The 17883-nt window shown below is 41.3% G+C and overlaps 1 protein-coding gene across 2 annotated transcripts in view; it reads left to right on the forward strand.

Moving 5' to 3' along the window:
• LOC139564882 (histone deacetylase 7-like) overlaps nucleotides 1-17883 on the forward strand; it is an 88494-nt gene that overhangs the window by 24070 nt on the left and 46541 nt on the right. For both annotated transcript variants that reach the window (XM_071384737.1, XM_071384746.1), the window contains exons 3-8: nucleotides 11691-11884; nucleotides 12115-12208; nucleotides 13007-13130; nucleotides 13614-13720; nucleotides 15433-15555; nucleotides 15959-16059. In XM_071384737.1, the coding sequence (XP_071240838.1) occupies nucleotides 11744-11884; nucleotides 12115-12208; nucleotides 13007-13130; nucleotides 13614-13720; nucleotides 15433-15555; nucleotides 15959-16059 (690 nt within the window). In that variant the 5' untranslated portion in view covers nucleotides 11691-11743. The remainder of the gene's footprint in view (nucleotides 1-11690; nucleotides 11885-12114; nucleotides 12209-13006; nucleotides 13131-13613; nucleotides 13721-15432; nucleotides 15556-15958; nucleotides 16060-17883) is intronic.

The following is a 17883-nucleotide window of genomic DNA, read 5'->3' on the forward strand; positions in this document are numbered from 1 at the left end:
GGCCGCCTCATCTATACCGGCATCATTGTCTTCCCTCGCTCACTCCTCCGTTACAGGCCCTTACTCCTCCTTCACCATCAATATATGTGTCAAAACAACATTGAAGATCTGGAATCAATTTAGGCGCCACTTTGAGTTTCATACAACCTCTTCTTTGGTAGCCTCAAACCCAGCTTTTCCCCCATCTATGGTTGATGGTGCTTTCTCAACATGGTCTAGTCTCAGTATTAAAAGATTCAGGGATCTGTATATTAACAATACATTTAGTACGTTTGAACAATTATCAGCTAAATTTGGTCTCCCCAGACATAATTTCTTTAGGTTCTTAAAGTCCGGAGTTACGTCCATAGCATAGATCCAGGATTCCCCACCCTTCCTGGCGAAACACAGTTCGACACATTTCTTATCCCACTTTCTACTCAGAAAGGCACCTTATAATCTATAGTCAATAATCTACAGTCAAATTTGCTCACTACAAACCATCTCATTAAACAATATGAAATCCTCATGGGAGGAGGAACTGGGTGAGGAAATATCTGATGAACTATGGGAAGAGGCACTCAAAAAGACACATAGCTCTTCTATTTGCGCTCGACACGGTCTCATTCAATGCAAACTCCTTCATAGGGCCCACTGGACCAAAGCAAGATTATCCAAAATGTACAAGGATGTGAACCCTAATTGTGTACGATGTAATCAGTCTCCTACTAATCATGTACACATGTTTTGGTGTTGCCCATCTCTTGTTGGTTTCTGGAAAGACATCTTTAACACACTCTCAGAATTAAGCAGCACACAGATTGAGCCAGACCCTTTTACTGCACTATTTGGGGTTTCCTTACCCACAATACAATTGACCAAAATGAATAAGGATGTTATTGCCTTTGTCACTTTGTTAGCGAGACGATTAATTTTACTTAGATGGAAATCCTCTGCACCCCCTTCTCATGCTCTTTGGATTAAATCAGTTTTGAATTGCATACATTTGGAAAATATTAAACACACACTCAATGGGTCTGTAGACAAATTCTTTGAAATGTGGGCCCCCTTCTTTTCTTATGTTAAATGACTACATTTCCCTGCATATTGGTGATGTAAGAGGCCTGGTATGTGCATACACTACATCTCAGATGTTAAGGACTGTATTATCTGTGCTTGTTGACGTATAACAACTGTATTTAAAAAAAAAAAAAAAAATCTTGTCCTTTTTAAAAAAAAAGATTTTTTTTTTAGAATTTGTATTTTTTATGTCTGTCTCGCTCTCTGTTTTGCTGTATTGTTGTCTTTGATGTGTTGTTTTATATTACTACCAAATAACTTACAAGTGCAATTATTTTGTAAATGCTGGTGTTGAAAATTCAATAAACAAAGTAAAAAAAAAAAAAAATTGTAGTTCTGTCTTTGAGCTGTTCTTGTCTATTATGTCATGTTTCATGTTTCGTGTGGACCCCAGGAAGAGTAGCTGCTACTTTTGCAACAGCTAATGGGGATCCTAATAAAATAACAACAATTCCAGCCCTTTATGTATTCTGTGATTTACCTAGCAACTCCACTATGCTACTTTCCGTTCACCTTCACCCAACAATAAACAATATCTTGATTGTGAGGTTGAGTTGTTAAAAATAACAGGCATCTGTAACACGCGCCATACACACATTCAACCAAAATAGCAGCGTCTGCTTGCCTAAATGAAAAAGAGGATGTCAATGGTGCAGACTAACTTTAGCAACAGGATGTCACTGTTTCAGTTTCTATGTGTGTGTGTCTGTGAGTGTGTGTGTGTGTTTGTATGCATGTATGAGTATGTCTGTCTGTGCGTGTCTGTGTGTGTTTGTGTGTGTGTGTCTGTGTGTGGTGGTAAGCTGTTGCAGCAGCACCCGAGAGAGAAAAACGATGGTTGTGAAAGCTAAGATGTCAACATAGACCAGAAGTTTGTCTCGTGTCTATTTTTAGCAACAAAAATAACGGATGTGATAACGGTTAATCGTGTTAATATTATCGTCTTTCCCCCTATTTTTGAGGCCTTATGATTAAATCTTATGTGTACCATTTACCACACCAGGGAGAAAAACAATTTGGTGTTGCACACAGGGTATGGAGGCACACAGGGTGTGACCAAATTTGTGCTCTGTGCTTCAAATAGGACTGCGACAACATTTCACTGACTGAGCACGCTACTGTATGCGGTCGTAAGGGTAGCCTACACTTGAGGCACTTTATGAGTGATAGAAATGTCTCCTATATGTGTCTCAAAAAGTACTTCATAACAATGTGGTTATAAAATGTCCTTAATCACTTCAAAGTAGTGCAATACAAGTATACTTTACACAGATAGCCAAGTTCTACAAAAACTCACAAGTTCTCTGATTTATAAATATGATTGGCTGTATTTCATATCTGTGGTTGGCATTTTCATGTTGAATGCAAAATGTAGCATACATTACATAAAGTATACTGTCGATAGTTGGTGTAGTGTTTCTGAGCGACATCATGGCTGTGGTTCCATGGTATGAAGACAGCTGGTGGTTGTTTGTTGTTCACTAGAGACTTCCTGATCGTTTCCTATCAGGGCATAATTTAGAGTTGGGAGATATGGATAAAATATATTATCACAATATGTTTCACATTTTTGACAGTATGACGGTTTTTGACAGTATTTTATGTTTTTGAATAATAAATGTTCTAAATATGCTTTTGGAGTATCTCATGACCCTAGGGTGGCAACACATAAATTATAAGTGATTTAAATGTGGCTTTCTCCATTTATACTGTCCAATCCAACTCCAAACAAAAATAATTTTCAGCATTTTCATCAATTGCTGCAGTTCCTGCACTTTTATTATCATTTCCACACTATGCCATGCAGAATGATATGGCAAAAAATCTATGCCTAGTTAATTGGTGAACTGTTGATCATGGAAATATAATGATTATTGTAATTCTATAGCTGGAATATAGTGGGCAGTACCTTGAATACATTGTTTGACATGACAATGAATGAATTAGCAAGTGAGGTATTATTGACAGGGTAGGAACCACAGTGTTGGTCAGTGTTTCCAAGTGACCCTAATAAGATGTTACATTACATGTTTTCTTACTTTATGTTGCTAGCTAACTAACCAACATATTCATGCTTCTCCTATTCCTCTCTGTTTAGATACCGTTTCACAAACATGCTTATCTAGGCCTAAACCAGTACTGATACCAGGCAGTATTAGCTACCTAGCTACGTTTGGTCTGTCTCTTAATTGGCTAGCTTGCTTGCTAAATGAACGAACTAGCGATTAGCATTAGCGGCAAAAAATATATATTTTTAGCAACACCTTGCTAAGAAAAGACAAACTAACAAACAGTAGTTTCAGACAGTGAGATACACAAACTAATATTGTAATTATAGAACGCTTGTGGAAAGCAGCATGTCACCAACATTGTTGCATCCATCTGACCAGGCAGAATGAAAGGCAAGAAATTTCTCAGTGACTCCGTGGTTGAGCAATTGCTCTCTCCTTGAGTGACAGGGGGCAGGGCTTGGCATGGCTAGCGGCATAGAGCAGCATGAGAAGGAGAGAGATTACTCAAGTAGCAAACGAGTAAACTATAAAAATGGACAGAGTTGCGTATCACATTTAACAAACCAAACATTGAAATACCGTTATAGAAGGTAAAGTCAAAATTCAAACCGGTCTGTGAATTAATACCGGTATATAGTATACCGCCCAGCCCTAGCATAAATCAGTGGGGCTCGCGCTTTGTTTATAGTCGTCTTCTGTGTGCGCGTGTGTGTGTCCCCGACCATTTCCTCTGAAAACACACATCTCTTTATGCTGGTAATACACAGTGTTCTCATGCCTTTGGGTAATTCCTGTAGTAGCTGTTTTTGTTCTCAAGCATGAAGAGAAATGGCAACGTCAATAAATGTATCCATACTGAAGTACCACACTGGATCTTGTAGATAAAGTGCCTACTTCTTCAAATACCCAATTCGAGATGGAAAACAAACATGTACTGTAGCTGTACACACACACACACACACATAAACACACACACTCACTCATGCACACATTGATATGAGTTCACAGAAATACCAATGTGTCTGGATGGAATAAGATCAGGTGTTGCTGGTCACACCTGGGCATCCTCCTGGGCATTCTATGGTAAATTGGTGCCATTAATGCTAGTTAGCGCTAGTTTGACCACCAGAGGGCATATTTGCGAAGTATTTGAAAGCCTTCAATAATGGCTGTACTAGAGAATGCGGACACGCGGGAGACCGGAGTTAAATTCCCCGATGGGGAGGAAGGAGTAGGCTGTCCTTGTAAATAAGAATTTGACTTGCTTAGTTAAATAAAGGTTACACTAAGAGCATAACTTTTCTGCACCATCATTTTCTAATTCTAGTCTAACCAATATCCAAACGGAGATGAAGTGAAAATAAAAATCAAATTGATTTATCAAGACCAGTCCCCATGCTTGTCTCAGAGCAGCGCGAATCGGTGCTGAAATAGTTGTAGGCTTTTGCTTCAAATCCTATTGCTTCTAACTTCAATATGCTCTTTAAATAAATAAGACCTACACCACTTTTAACAGCACATTACTCAACACTAGTGAGACTCATGTCGCCTACGGTAGGCCTACAGTATATCGAAAAACATAACTTGACTCTCCACCAATAATTACATATAGAGGATTGGAGGATTCTAAATAAAAATAAAAAAGCCATCTCATGGGTCTCCCGGTGGCGGCCGGCACGGGTATCGAACTTGCAACTTTAGCAACGCATTTTGCACTGTGGGAACCCCCATCCACTCCGGAGCCCCCATCCACAAAGTATCAAAATACAGAGGTGTTGGTAAAGGTATATTGTCCTGCTAATAGCCCACAATGGGCTATTATAATACTGTACATGGTATCCAGGTCAGAATAACCAAAACATTTCTTTATTAAAGACTATCAGAAAGAATGTTGAATGAGTGAGTCATCGATCCATGAATGAGTGAGTCACTCAGCTATATGTAGGTGCCTGTCATCAACTTGATAACATATAACGATATTTTGGAGGTTATTTTGAAAGAGAGCGATTGTAATCTGAATAAAGGCCAAAATAATATTTGTAAATGCCAAAACATGTATTTCTGTTTTTAGAGGGAGAGAAACGCTGGGACAATTGTGCGCCACCCATAAAGGCCAAAATATAGCCCTGCTAATAGCCATAATGGTGCTGTACAACGTGACCGTGTGTTTGAAAGAGTATTTTCCAATAAGCAACCATTTGTTTACCTTCATTAGACAACTTTGTTACAATATTTCTGTAATTCACTGATTTATTCCCATAGTAATTCGTTATGTATCCATAACTAAATAAACATCAGCATTTTGAAAGAGTATTTTTATCATTATTTTATTAACGATAGCATAAAGATGTTGATGAAGAAATACTGTACTGCTGTTTTGAGTTAGAAATGTAACACTTCAGAGTACTTAAGCATCGAATACATTGCAGGTAGGGGGATGTTCACATCTACAGTAGTCGGGCTATAAAGAGTCTATTGTCCTGCTAATCGGGTGTTTGAAAACCTGTTTTCAAAATGCCACCAGCTGTCCATTACTACTGTAATGATGGAAACCCCTCTGGGTTTCTGTCAGGATGGAATGGAAAATATGGTGCTGTACAACGTGATGGTTGGGAGTACAGTACTGGGGCTATTTAGCTAAAGAATACAGTGTCCGGCAAGCACGCAGGACACCCGGGTTCAATTCCCCGACGGAGTAGGCTGTCCTTGTAAATACGAATTTGTTCTTAACTGACTTGCCTTGTTAAATAAAGGTTACACTAAGAGCATAACATTTCTACACCCTAATCTAGCCAATACCCAAACGGAGAATCAGTGAAAATAAAAATAGCATTGATTTATCAAAACCAGTTACCATGCGTGTCTCAGAGCAGCTCGAAACGGTGCTGAAAATAGTAGGCTATTGCTTCTAACTTCCAATATGCTCTTTAAATAAATAAGACCTACACCACTTTTAACAGCACATTACTCAACACTAGTGAGACTCATGTTATTGGTGGAGAGTCACGTCATATTGAAAAATATGACATGACTCTCCACCAATAATTACATACAGAGGATTGGAGGATATTTCTGTAATTCAGTGATATTTATTCCCATAGTAATTCGTTATGGATCCATAACTAAATAAACATCGGCATTTTGAAAGAGTATTTTTATCATTATTTTATTAATGATGCCATTTATTAGTTACATTGTTTTAGTTTGAACGTGCAGCACTAAGAACAGAACAGCAGGAACGTTTCCCTAGTCGGCGCTATTATTAGTGCAAAGCCCCTTAAATATTTTGGAGATCATTTTGTTTTCAAATAATGTAAAATGAGCGAGAAAAAGGCCATTCTTGAACATGGGGTGAGACATTGTTACTAATTTGTAAATAAAGCCAGTTTGTTATTTAGAATGATTTATTTCTGTTTTTAGAGGGAGAAAAACTGAAAACCTACAGTCATCTCTTGGGTCTCCCAGTCGAGGCCGGCACGGGTATTGAACCAGACTATGTAGCAACACAGCTTGCACTGCTATACAGTGTCTTAGACCGTTGCACCACTCAGGCGCTGTACAACGTGACCGGTTGGGAGTGGGCTACAGTACTACAGTAAGAGCAAAATAATCCTAACAAAATCAAATAAGAAAAACCTTAGTGTAACTACAGTTTTGCTAAGTAATACTGAAGTCATGCACAATTATCAGTTTCTATTTATGTTTATGTCGCCCATTCAGTTAGAGACACAGTAGGACCCAAAAGCATAATCAGTACTCCAACTCCCCCTTGCGCTGGTCTGGAGCAATGAAGTGGTGACGCAGGGTACCGTACTTTACCACAAATCACCTCTAAGTCCCACGGTGTAAGATCACAACTTTTAAGGGAGGAACCACTGTACATACACACAAACTATCTAGGTCAAATAGGGGAGAGGCGTTGTGCCGTGAGGTGTTGCTTTATCTGTTTTTTTTAAAACCAGGTTTTCTGTTCATTTGAGCAATAATGTGACGCAACGGAGTTCCAATGCGATAATGGCTCTATATAATACTTTACGTTTTCTTGAATTTGTTTCTGGATTTGGGGACTGTGAAAAGTCCCCTGGTGGCATGTCTGGTGGAGTAAGTGTGATTGTCAGAGCTGTGTGTAAGTTGACAATGCAAGCAATTTGGGATTTTCAACACATTCATGTTTCTTATTAAAAAAAAATGAATAAAAGGGGGTGATAGACGGAGAGAGAGAGAGGGAGACATACACTCGAGATTCTGTACACTCAGTACACTCTTACCTCTTTCAATTTCAACCTGGAGCCCCTCCCTCTCTCTTTCATTCTCTCTGTCTGTAAAAAACGCACATGCATGTAAACACACATACAGACACAGAACCAATGTTACCCACACTTAAGACACTCCACACCGTAGCTCTCACGGCTCTTATTAGTTATTATGGCGACGTAATGAGGGTTTATTATGCTAAAATGTAATAGTTATTCGAGTGGTTTCAATCTTACGGGCCCCCCACACCCCATTATAAAGAGTTTTCCAGATGTACTGGAATCTGTTGTTTGGTGATGGGGCTGTGTGTCATGCATATTTGACCTGCAGTAATACGTGTGTGGGTGTGTTTTCCCTCTGAAAGTACTGTTTGACTGAACCGTCTCGCAGACGTCTCTCTCTCTTAGTCATTTCTCCACTCAGGGTACATATTCATACATTGCCTCAGAGTAGGAGTGCTGATCTTGGATCAGTTTTTCCTTTCCGATCATAATGAATACAATTCCATTGACGATGACATACTGTCATTTTGGACCAATGCTAATTGGGTAACTCTTAAACCCAGTATTATAATGCACCACGAATCTTATTAATAGGTATTTATAAGTGTATTCATACATTATAAACAGGTGGCTCATAGAAAACGATATGGTAAAGAGTTAGGAACATTGTGTACGCCTACTATTCACTACTACTGTCTTAATGAACTCCTACTGTTCACCAGGTCATAAATGGCAGTGTAAGTGTTATGAAGGTGACTCATGGACAGTGTTACGGTAAAGAGTGCTGGACATTGTGTAGCTAGCTATACAGATAGTTCACTAAGGTTTTATGATGGAGGATTTCCATTTGTTTTGACAGTGAGCCCCTTAATCCTTACCTGTCCTACCTAGCTGAATGGGGTATACCAGTGTTAGGACACGGGCCCTCTACGGGAAGTATGTGAGTAATGCTGCTGACTAATGTTTGTCATGGCATTCAGAAACCGTGGTACATTTCCATCATATTCCTCCGCTCCCACCCTGAGGGGAAATGTGTCTCCACCCTCCATTCCTGTCCTTTCTTTCTATCTGCAGCATTTTTAATAAAGCATTCCATACAAGGACATAGAAACTGCTCGGAGGAAGAGCAATGTCTCAATCCTTTCGACACCTAAACGTGACTTGGTGTAAGTTGAATCAATAAACACATCTACACTGAACAAAAATATATAAGCAACATGCAACAACTTCAAAATTTTTACTGAGTTACAGTTCATATAAGAAGAGATCTCACATGACTGGGAATACGGATATGCATCTGTTGGTCAAAGATACATAAAAAAAAGGTAGGGGCGTGGATCAGAAAACCAGCCAGTATCTGGTGTGACCACCATTTTCCTCATGCAGAGCAACACATCTCCTTCGCATAGAGTTGTATCGGGCTGTTGATTGTAGCCTGTGGATGTTGTCCCACTCCTCTTCAATGGCTGTGAGAAGTTGCTGGATATTGGCAGGAACTGGAACACACTGTCGCACACGTCAATCCAGAGCATACCAAACATGGTCAATGGGTGGCATGTCTGGTGAGTATGCAGGCCATGGAAGAACTGGGACATTTTCAGGATCTCGTCATGGTACCTCTGTGCATTCAAATTGCCATCGATAAAATGCAATTGGGTTCGTTGTCCGTAGTTTATGCCTGCCCATACCATAATCCTACCGCCACCTTGGGGCACTCTGTTCACAACGCTGACATCAGCAAACCGCTCACTCACACGACGCCATACACGGTATCTGCCATCTGTCCGGGACAGTTGAAACCAGGATTCATCCGTGAAGAGCGCATTTCTCTAGTGTGCCAATGGCCATCGAAGGTGAGCATTTACCCACTGAAGTTGGATACGACGCCGAACTGCAGTCAGGTCAAGACCCTGGTGAGGACAAGGAGCATACAGATGAGCTTCCCTGAAACTGTTTCTGACAGCTTGTGCAGAAATTCTTCGATTGTGCAAACCCACAGTTTCATCAGCTGTCCGGGTGGCTGGTCTCAGACGATCCCACAGGTGAAGAAGCCAGATGTGGAGGTCCTGTGCTGGCTTACTTACACGTGGTGTAAGGCCGGTTGGATGTACTGCCAAATTATCTAAAACAAGAAATGGTAGAGAAAGAACATTCAATTCTCTGGCAACAGCTCTAGTGGACATACGTGCAGTCAGCATGTCAATTGCACGCTCCCTCAAAACTTTATTAAATAGTACCCGCAAAACACCAGTCTCAACGTCAACAGTGAAGAGGCGACTCCGGGATGGTGGGCTTCTAGGCAGAGTTCCTCTGTCCAGTGTCTGTGTACTTTTCTTTTTATTGGCCAGTCTGAGATATGGCTTTTTCTTTGCAACTCTGCCTATCAGGCCAGCATCCCGGAGTCGCCTCTTCACTGTTGACGTTGAGACTGGTGTTTTGCGGGTACTTTTTAATGAAGCTGCCAGTTGAGAACTTGTGAGGCGTCTGTTTCTCAAACTAGACACTCAAATGTACTTGTCCTCTTGCTCAGTTGTGCACCGGGGCCTCCCATTCCTCTTTCTATTCTGGTTAGGGACAGTTTGCGCTGTACTGTGAAGGGAGTAGTACGCAGCGTTGTACGAGATCTGCAGTTTCTTGGCAATTTCTCGCATGGAATAGCCTTCATTTCTCAGAACAAGAATAGACTGACAAGTTTCAGTTTCTGGCAAGTTTTGTTTCTGGCCATTTTGAGCCTGTAATTGAACCCACAAATGCTGATGCTTAAGATACTCAACTAGTCTAAAGAAGGCCAGTTTTATTTCTTCTTTAATAAGAACAACAGTTTTCACCTATGCTAACATAATTGCAAAATGGTGTTCTAATGATCAATTAGCCTTTTAAAATGATAAACTTGGATTAGCTAACACAACGTGCCATTGGAACACAGGAGTGATGGTTGCTGATAATGGGCCTCTGTACGCCTATGTAGATATTCCATAAAAAATCTGCCATTTCCAGCTACAATAGTCATTTACAACATTAACAATGTCTACAGTGTATTTCTGATCAATTTGATGTTATTTTTAATGGACAAAAAATTTGCTTTCTTAAAAAAAAAAAGGACATTTCTAAGTGACCCCAAACTTTTGAACGGTAGTGTATGTATGTGAAGTGTTATGTGACAAAACTGCCCACTAAATGTTCATTCAATGACCCGTGACTCAAAATAAGTCAGAAAGATTTCTGGGACGATTGTCACGGGTCATGACACTGAGTTTGGTTTCATTGTCTCGCACTTTCTGGCTAAATTTAGCCTTGTTTCTGGTAAAAGCTCGATAGAGGTGACAAATGCATGCATATGACTCAAATGCCTTTGCCACACAATGTTCTAATCCCCTCTTCTCCCCCTCACTTCCTTAGTTCTTTCGTTATTTTGTGGCAACCTTGCTTTCTTCACTTTCTCTCTTTCCTCTCCTTTTACTGAATGCAATTTTGGGACAGTGGCCAAGTCCCTTAGAGCAGGCTGACGTGAATGAAGTATGACTGTTATTCTAAAGTCAAGTACATAATGCACACACATATGGACAAACTCTCAACACACAAACTTTACATACACTGAATCATGTTATCCGACAATGAATGGCCTGTTGTAAGGACTGGACATGCTGTGTAGATACTGTCTTACACTTGATAATCAGCCCATGTTTTGTTTTGATCTAAGCTAGTTGTTCATTGCCCTGAATCATATAAATACTTGAACGAAGCCCATTTGTGGGATAGGGTTATGGTTGTTGCTATGGTGTGTGTGTGTGTGTGTGTGTGTGTGTGTGTGTGTGTGTGTGTGTGTGTGTGTGTGTGTGTGTGTGTGTGTGTGTGTGTGTGTGTGTGTGTGTGTGTGTGTGTGTGTGTGTGTGTGTGTGTGTGTGTGTGTGTGTGTGCGTGCGCTCATGTGCATGAGTGTGTGTGTGAGCATACCATCATTGGTATGTTTTCATCACACAAGTCTAGACTATTCCATGGGGTCAGTCATCCCTTTTCAAGTGTGGCACGGTACGGACATCAGCATGGGGGCCTTGACTGGGCAGTGACAAGAAACAACACAAAAGAATGAGAGAGAAAAAGAGAGGACAGAAAAAGAGAGCATGAGAGACATGGCAGGGTTTTCTATTTGGGGGATTTTGTCCCAATAGCAGGGACAGTCCGGAGACCAATTGACGAAGTTCAGTCTGGCGCTTAGAATGCAGCATCTCAGCTTCGGTTCATTCCTAGTTTACCCATTCTCCAATCTAATTGTCCAATCTAACAAAGAAAGCCTTGGCTCTTCATCACTAATAATCTCCCTCTTTCTTTTTCCTCCTCTCTTCCTCCCTCCCTCTCTCCATAGTGGATGGGCTAATCCCTCGCGAGGCTTCGTCACCACTCCGGCCGGTGCGGCCCATGGACCTGCGTACCCACGGGCTGGTGCGACCCGGGCTGGAATCAGCCATGCTGGCCCCCCACCTCCCCCCATTCCTGGGGGCCTTCTCAGCCCGGCACTGTGCCAAGTACTCCCAGCAGCACCTGCCACAGCACATCCAGGTGAGCATCCCTCCATAGAGATGGATAGAGAGCACACATCCAACATAGCCTGCTTTAAAATGTAAATAGCCCTCAACTGCGCTGCCCAAGCCGCCACAAAAGAAATCAATGGAAAAGATAGGTGTGCCCTCTTTCCATATAATCCCTCTCTTTCCATTGACTGATATCACTTCCTAAATATAGTCTTCACTGCACCCAAATGAACGGGAATGTTAATGGTCTCGTTTCAGTACGAGTATGACAGGGAGCAGAGTCGGCAGGAGAAAGAGCAGGAGAAGAGGCAGGAGCTGCAGCAGCTGATGCACAAGGATAAGAGCGAGCAGAGTAAGTTACAGCGCCCCATAGCCGCGTGGAGGAAAAAGGGCATGCAATTAGAAATGAGTGCCACGCTATCAGTATGTTATGTATAAGGATCGCTTACAGTACCATGTAAACTATGATGACCATGAATGTCTTTGTATGATGACAGCAGTGCGATCTTGTAGGTAGTTTAGGTGTGTGTGCGCATGGTTTTCGGGTTGTTTCTTTTTGAGGCCCCAAAATATGATCCTCAGAATGTTGTTGTCTGTCACAGAGGGAGTTCCTTAAGATTAGTCACAGTCTATTTTCACATGAAACCTAAATCAAAAAAAAGGAAGCAAGTCACTTAATAATTGTAAATGTCATGTTGTTTGTTGTCTTTCACTTTCGGGAAGGAAGTGCCTACTGAAGAATTCGACCTAGCAATCTGTCAATCACCAAATTCCTAAGAACCTGCCCTTCAAAGTTCAGCTTCAATAACGTGTCCTTGAATAACTGGCATTATCCAAGTCATAGCTGTCAGACATTTGTCTGACTAGTAATTACAAGGGAAATGCCTAGCATCTTTCCTCGTTTTCTAATGTTGAAATCTTAGGTAGGCACATTGAATACTCAGTTTAGTAGATTATAGATATTTGACTCATAGTGAAACTGCTTGTCAGTTATTGTACAACACAGATAAAATCGGTATATTGGAATATATTGTTTGTATCCCTACGCTAACACCAATCGATTAAGATTCAGTCCGTTTAGAATGCTGCACCTAGCTTTGGTTAATTTCCAGGTTCTTGTCTCTGATTGGGTGACTCTGTTGACGGACAGGTGCTGTGGCCAGTCCCCTGGTGAAACAGAAACTCAGAAGCCAAATCCTGAAGAGGAAGGAGCAGGCCTCCCTGGAGAGGACCGCCTCCAACCTCTTCAGCAGCACCACGCCCAGGGGTTACAGGTGAGAGACAACCCAGTAAAGACTTTGATGAAAGTTTCTACAGAAATGTTGTTGTCTTGTTGCATTCGAAAAAAAAAAACTCACTCATGAAAACACACTGTTATTAGACTCCTGTGGCTTTGGTGGGATTACCATCTTGTTCTTTTCACCTTTCCAATCTTCTCCCACAAATTATCCTCAAAAGAGATGGAAGTAAGGAAGATTTACCTCTAAGACAATTTGGATAAGCCCGAGTGACTCATTAGATTAGGTGATAGGTTACATAAGCCTAACTGACTGACTCGCTAACTTCTATCTATGGTTGTGCCACAGGTGAAGCATTATTTCACAATACAATATTTTACTGTCCATTTTCATCAAAATTATTGTTGTGAGGTCATCAGTACATACACACAATTGATACAGCACAATACAACAAACACTTAACAATGATTGTTCATGGTTTTGGTGGATGACTCTCAACTGGCTGTGTTAAATGTATAGGGAATTGGCCCCAGATCCTGACATGACCCCAAAGCCTCACATGGTGACCCCTGATGTCCATCATCCACTATGTGACCAACGCAAGGACATGCCCCTCAGAAGAACAGGTGAGTCATTTTTTTTAATGTAGTTTGTACTTTTTTTGTAGAGACATTTGTACTTTGTACAGTACAGTTAGAACAAGATCCTTTCCTGTTCTCACTATGGTGTCATGAGGTGACATTGTAAACAAAATGCAGTTGACTCCTGACAATGGTTTGGGGTCTGCCATCAATGACGAGCTAAACTGGAGCACAGGAGTGCTGATCTAAGATCAGTTTTGCCTTTTAGTACATCATGAATAAGATCACATGGACAGGGGGGGGGACCTGATCCTAGCACTCATATACTCACTTTATGAATACCGGCCCAGGTCTCCAGAGCAAATGAAGGTACTACATGCCTTTTAACACAGAGTAGGTAACGCTTGAGAAGGCAATACAGATTCATTTTAAAGGGAGCCATATTACATTTCTTCCATTTGTAGTTGTTGGGTGAGTTATGCAGTTAGATACATGTTAACACACATATACCGAACACTGATGTAGAGAGAGGCAAAGACACAGAAAGAGACAGAGACAAAGTGGGAGTCACCAAGCCTACAAGGAAGGAAAAATAACACCGTAGAGTGAAACTACGAGAGAGAGAGAGAGAGAGAGAGAGAGAGAGAGAGAGAGAGAGAGAGAGAGAGAGAGAGAGAGAGAGAGAGAGAGAGAGAGAGAGAGAGAGAGAGAGAGAGAGAGAGAGAGAGAGAGAGAGCTTGAGACAGCTTGAGACAGCTTGAGACTGTGAAAGAAAGACCAAAAGCTATTACGTAACTAAAGTATGTGTAAAATGAACCACGTGTGAGAATGTCAGACATGTCTGTCTGACTGACTGGGCGTGCGAACGACGTGCGGACATAGAGGTGAATAGAGGCCAAACTTTCCACCATGCACAAATTAACTAATAGGATAGAGATAGTCCTCAATGCCATGGTCACAGAATTTAACAATTGCAAAGGTGTGGCCTCTTTCCATTATATGCATAAGTACTACTAAGGAGTGGTCCCTACTAAACTATGTCACCTGGAGGACTATTGCAATGCCATTATTTACCTGTGTTACCCTAGCAGCATTGGCCATTTGCGGCTACACACCCCTCTGTCTCTGTATTAAAATCCGACAACAATACCATACTGTCATGGGTGTCTTTTGTCTGTGCTAAGCCGCTCGCTGATTGATCGTTTGGTTAGGCCTATTGTGGCCATTGCCAAAGTAAACATGAAACCTTTGGCACTGCTGTCAACTCTTTTGTTATTTGTTCAGCTGGGGTGTAGAAGAGCCTTAGGGTTTTGTTATGTAAAAGGAATTGCTTTATGATGACATAGCACGTTATGGATTTGTAGCCATTTGTAGTTTAATACTGTTGGGGTCTGTTATAGAACGGCGAAGGTGCATAAATATGGAGGAATTCAGATATTCGGCACAATCGACTTTTTCGTTTTTTTTAAATTTCCGCCATCTTGGAGCTAGAATTGGGATCATGCCGATACAAAAAAAGAGTAACAGAGAGCAATGTACAATACAGCGAACTTAGCAAACAAAGCATTTCTGGTAAGTACACTGGGGCCGCCATCTTTTTGCACTTTCGCCATTGTCTTGGATTGGTCAAACTCCAAAAATATACATTCTATGTTGTGTGTGTGTGTATTTGCATGTACGTGTGTGTGCGTGAATTAATGCGTGTGTGTGTGTTTGTGTGCGTCCGCGCATGTTTGCTCGTGTGTGTGTGGGTTCAGCCTCGGAGCCCATCCTGAAGGTGAAGAGTAAACTGAAGAAGCACATCAACTCCAGACAGAACCCTCTCCAACGCAAAACCAGTGCTCCCCCTACTGTCAAGCACAGAACGCCGGACACTCTGGGTAACGTAGTCCTTCCTGCCTTGTTGTGTCCACCGTCTATCAAACCAACCTCTATTTCTTCCTGGTGCTGTAGCCACAGTGTTTGAGCACTTTGGCCTCGGCCTAACACTAACATACCTGGGTCATATTCATTAGTGCACAAAGTAGATTTTTTTTTTTTTTCAGCGGTAAATGTTAACAAGCATTTCCTATTGGACAATTTCAGTGAGTTTACATCCCTTTGGTGCCAAATGAATACGGCCAGGGTCTTGTTGATGAAGTGATTAGTTGAATCAGGTGTGTTAGTGCTGGGCGGACTAGTGTTTGTGTACCGCCACTAACACTAACACACACACACAAATCTGTTATCCTATATGTCAGTATCTCTTTAGCTGATTGGCTATCCCTCCTTTCCATCCTGCAGACTATTCCCCCAGCAGCAGTAGCACTCCAGTGTCGGGGTGCAGCTCGCCCAATGACAGCCTCCTCTCGGATAGCCCACTTACTACCGGACTGGCCCACGAGGTGAGCCCCTCTCAACCCCCCTCCTCCCTTCGCCCCTCTCTCCTCCAACCCCACTGTACTCCCAAGTACAGTGTAAGTATATTGTAACAATGAGTAATTACAATACTGGTCACTATAAGAATAATTTCACAGTAAAAATGATCACTCTAATGTTAAGTGTGACCCAGTTTATGTATACAATATGTTATTGTAATTTTTTGTTGTTGTTGGGGGGGGGTAGTTTTTGGTTAAAAGACTGTAAAATGACCTGGAATTCAGCTGAAACTGATTTTAATTCATGAAATCTGTTCCAAAGTATTCGCATGAATACTGAGAGACATAAGTGATCGTATCTCGATGTAATCAAGATATGAAATAATTGTTATTTTCAAATACAATTTATTTTTGGGCTTAGTTGTGGTCAATTTGCAGTGTACAAATTATTATAATTATGTTCCGGCCCCATGACCATCCGCTCCAACAGAAATTGGCCCGTGACTGAATCTAGTTACCTAGCCCAGCAGTATAGTATGTGCCTGTTCTGCTCAACTCCCCCTCTATCCAACAAGCATCAACATAATTAACACCTCCATACTTGATTGAGCCATTTCGTACCACACACAATGTCACATTCACTACCATATTAGAACACACACTAGATACAGTATCAAGAGCATAGTTGCTTCAGAATCTCAGTGTAGGAACAACATGAGTGTCAGGGCCAGAATAGGTTATGGATTCCCACGAAGTTTAGTGAGGTGTGTGTGTTCAGGTTTAAAATAACTTTATTAACTTTAAATGGCGTTCAACATGTTTCCTCCCATGTAATTGTATTCCTTTACTACAACAGATATGTAATGGGCATCAAAGATATGTCATATCCTTGAAGACTGTCCATTTCAAATAAAGAGCACATGTGGGAATGTTTTAATTGAATAAGGGCTGATCGAATAACATGGCAGTACAGTTGTCCATCTGTTTGTTCCTGATCTCAGATTCTCTCTCTCTCTCTCTCTCTCTCTCTCTCTCTCTCTCTCTCTCTCTCTCTCTCTCTCTCTCTCTCTCTCTCTCTCTCTCTCTCTCGTTCTCTCTCTCTCTCTCTCTCTCTCTCTCTCTCTCTCTCGCTCTCTCTCTCTCTCTCTCTCTCTCTCTCTCTCTCTCTCTCTCTCTCTCTCTCTCTCTCTCTAATAGGCCGGTTTAAAACATTTGGCCACCCGACTGTACTGTACCATGACACATTACACATTAACATTGGATTAATGTTCAAATGACATGCCCTTTTCAGTTTCCCAAGAACATGTTGTAAAATGATTTTTCATCACTCAGATTTCAGCAATCTGACGTTTTCTCTGCTTACACTTATACTACACACAGCAAATTCTTCAGTGTTAAATCAACACTAAAAGTGTGGACCTGTATAGACACTGGAACAGTGTTAAATTAACACACTGCCTAGTGTAAAGACTTATTTGCATATTTCCCATAGTGCCTTGCCTTTCGAGTGAATTGTAGAGTTACTACCAATGACTGTATTTGTTAGTGACAGAGACATGGTTGTTGCATTCATCCATTTTCAGTCCTGTGGAGTTCACCATGTGAGATCCGAAGCGAATATGTTAACATTAAAATTACATTCTTTAACACAATACAAAACGTACAGTATTCCATAAGGCCTTATTTTGAGGGCCTAGTTTTACCCTAATACAGTGGCCTGAAACTCATTGTATACAGGCCACAACAGGCCTGTATACCATTATGCTGGCTTGCAAAGTGATGTGTAATTCCTATTGGAATCCAGCCAGAGTGGGGATATCCAACCTTTGGAATGACCTGCAACGAGGGCTG

This window comes from Salvelinus alpinus, chromosome 2 (assembly GCF_045679555.1).
Source record: "Salvelinus alpinus chromosome 2, SLU_Salpinus.1, whole genome shotgun sequence".
In the NCBI taxonomy this organism is placed as follows: Eukaryota; Metazoa; Chordata; class Actinopteri; order Salmoniformes; family Salmonidae; genus Salvelinus; species Salvelinus alpinus.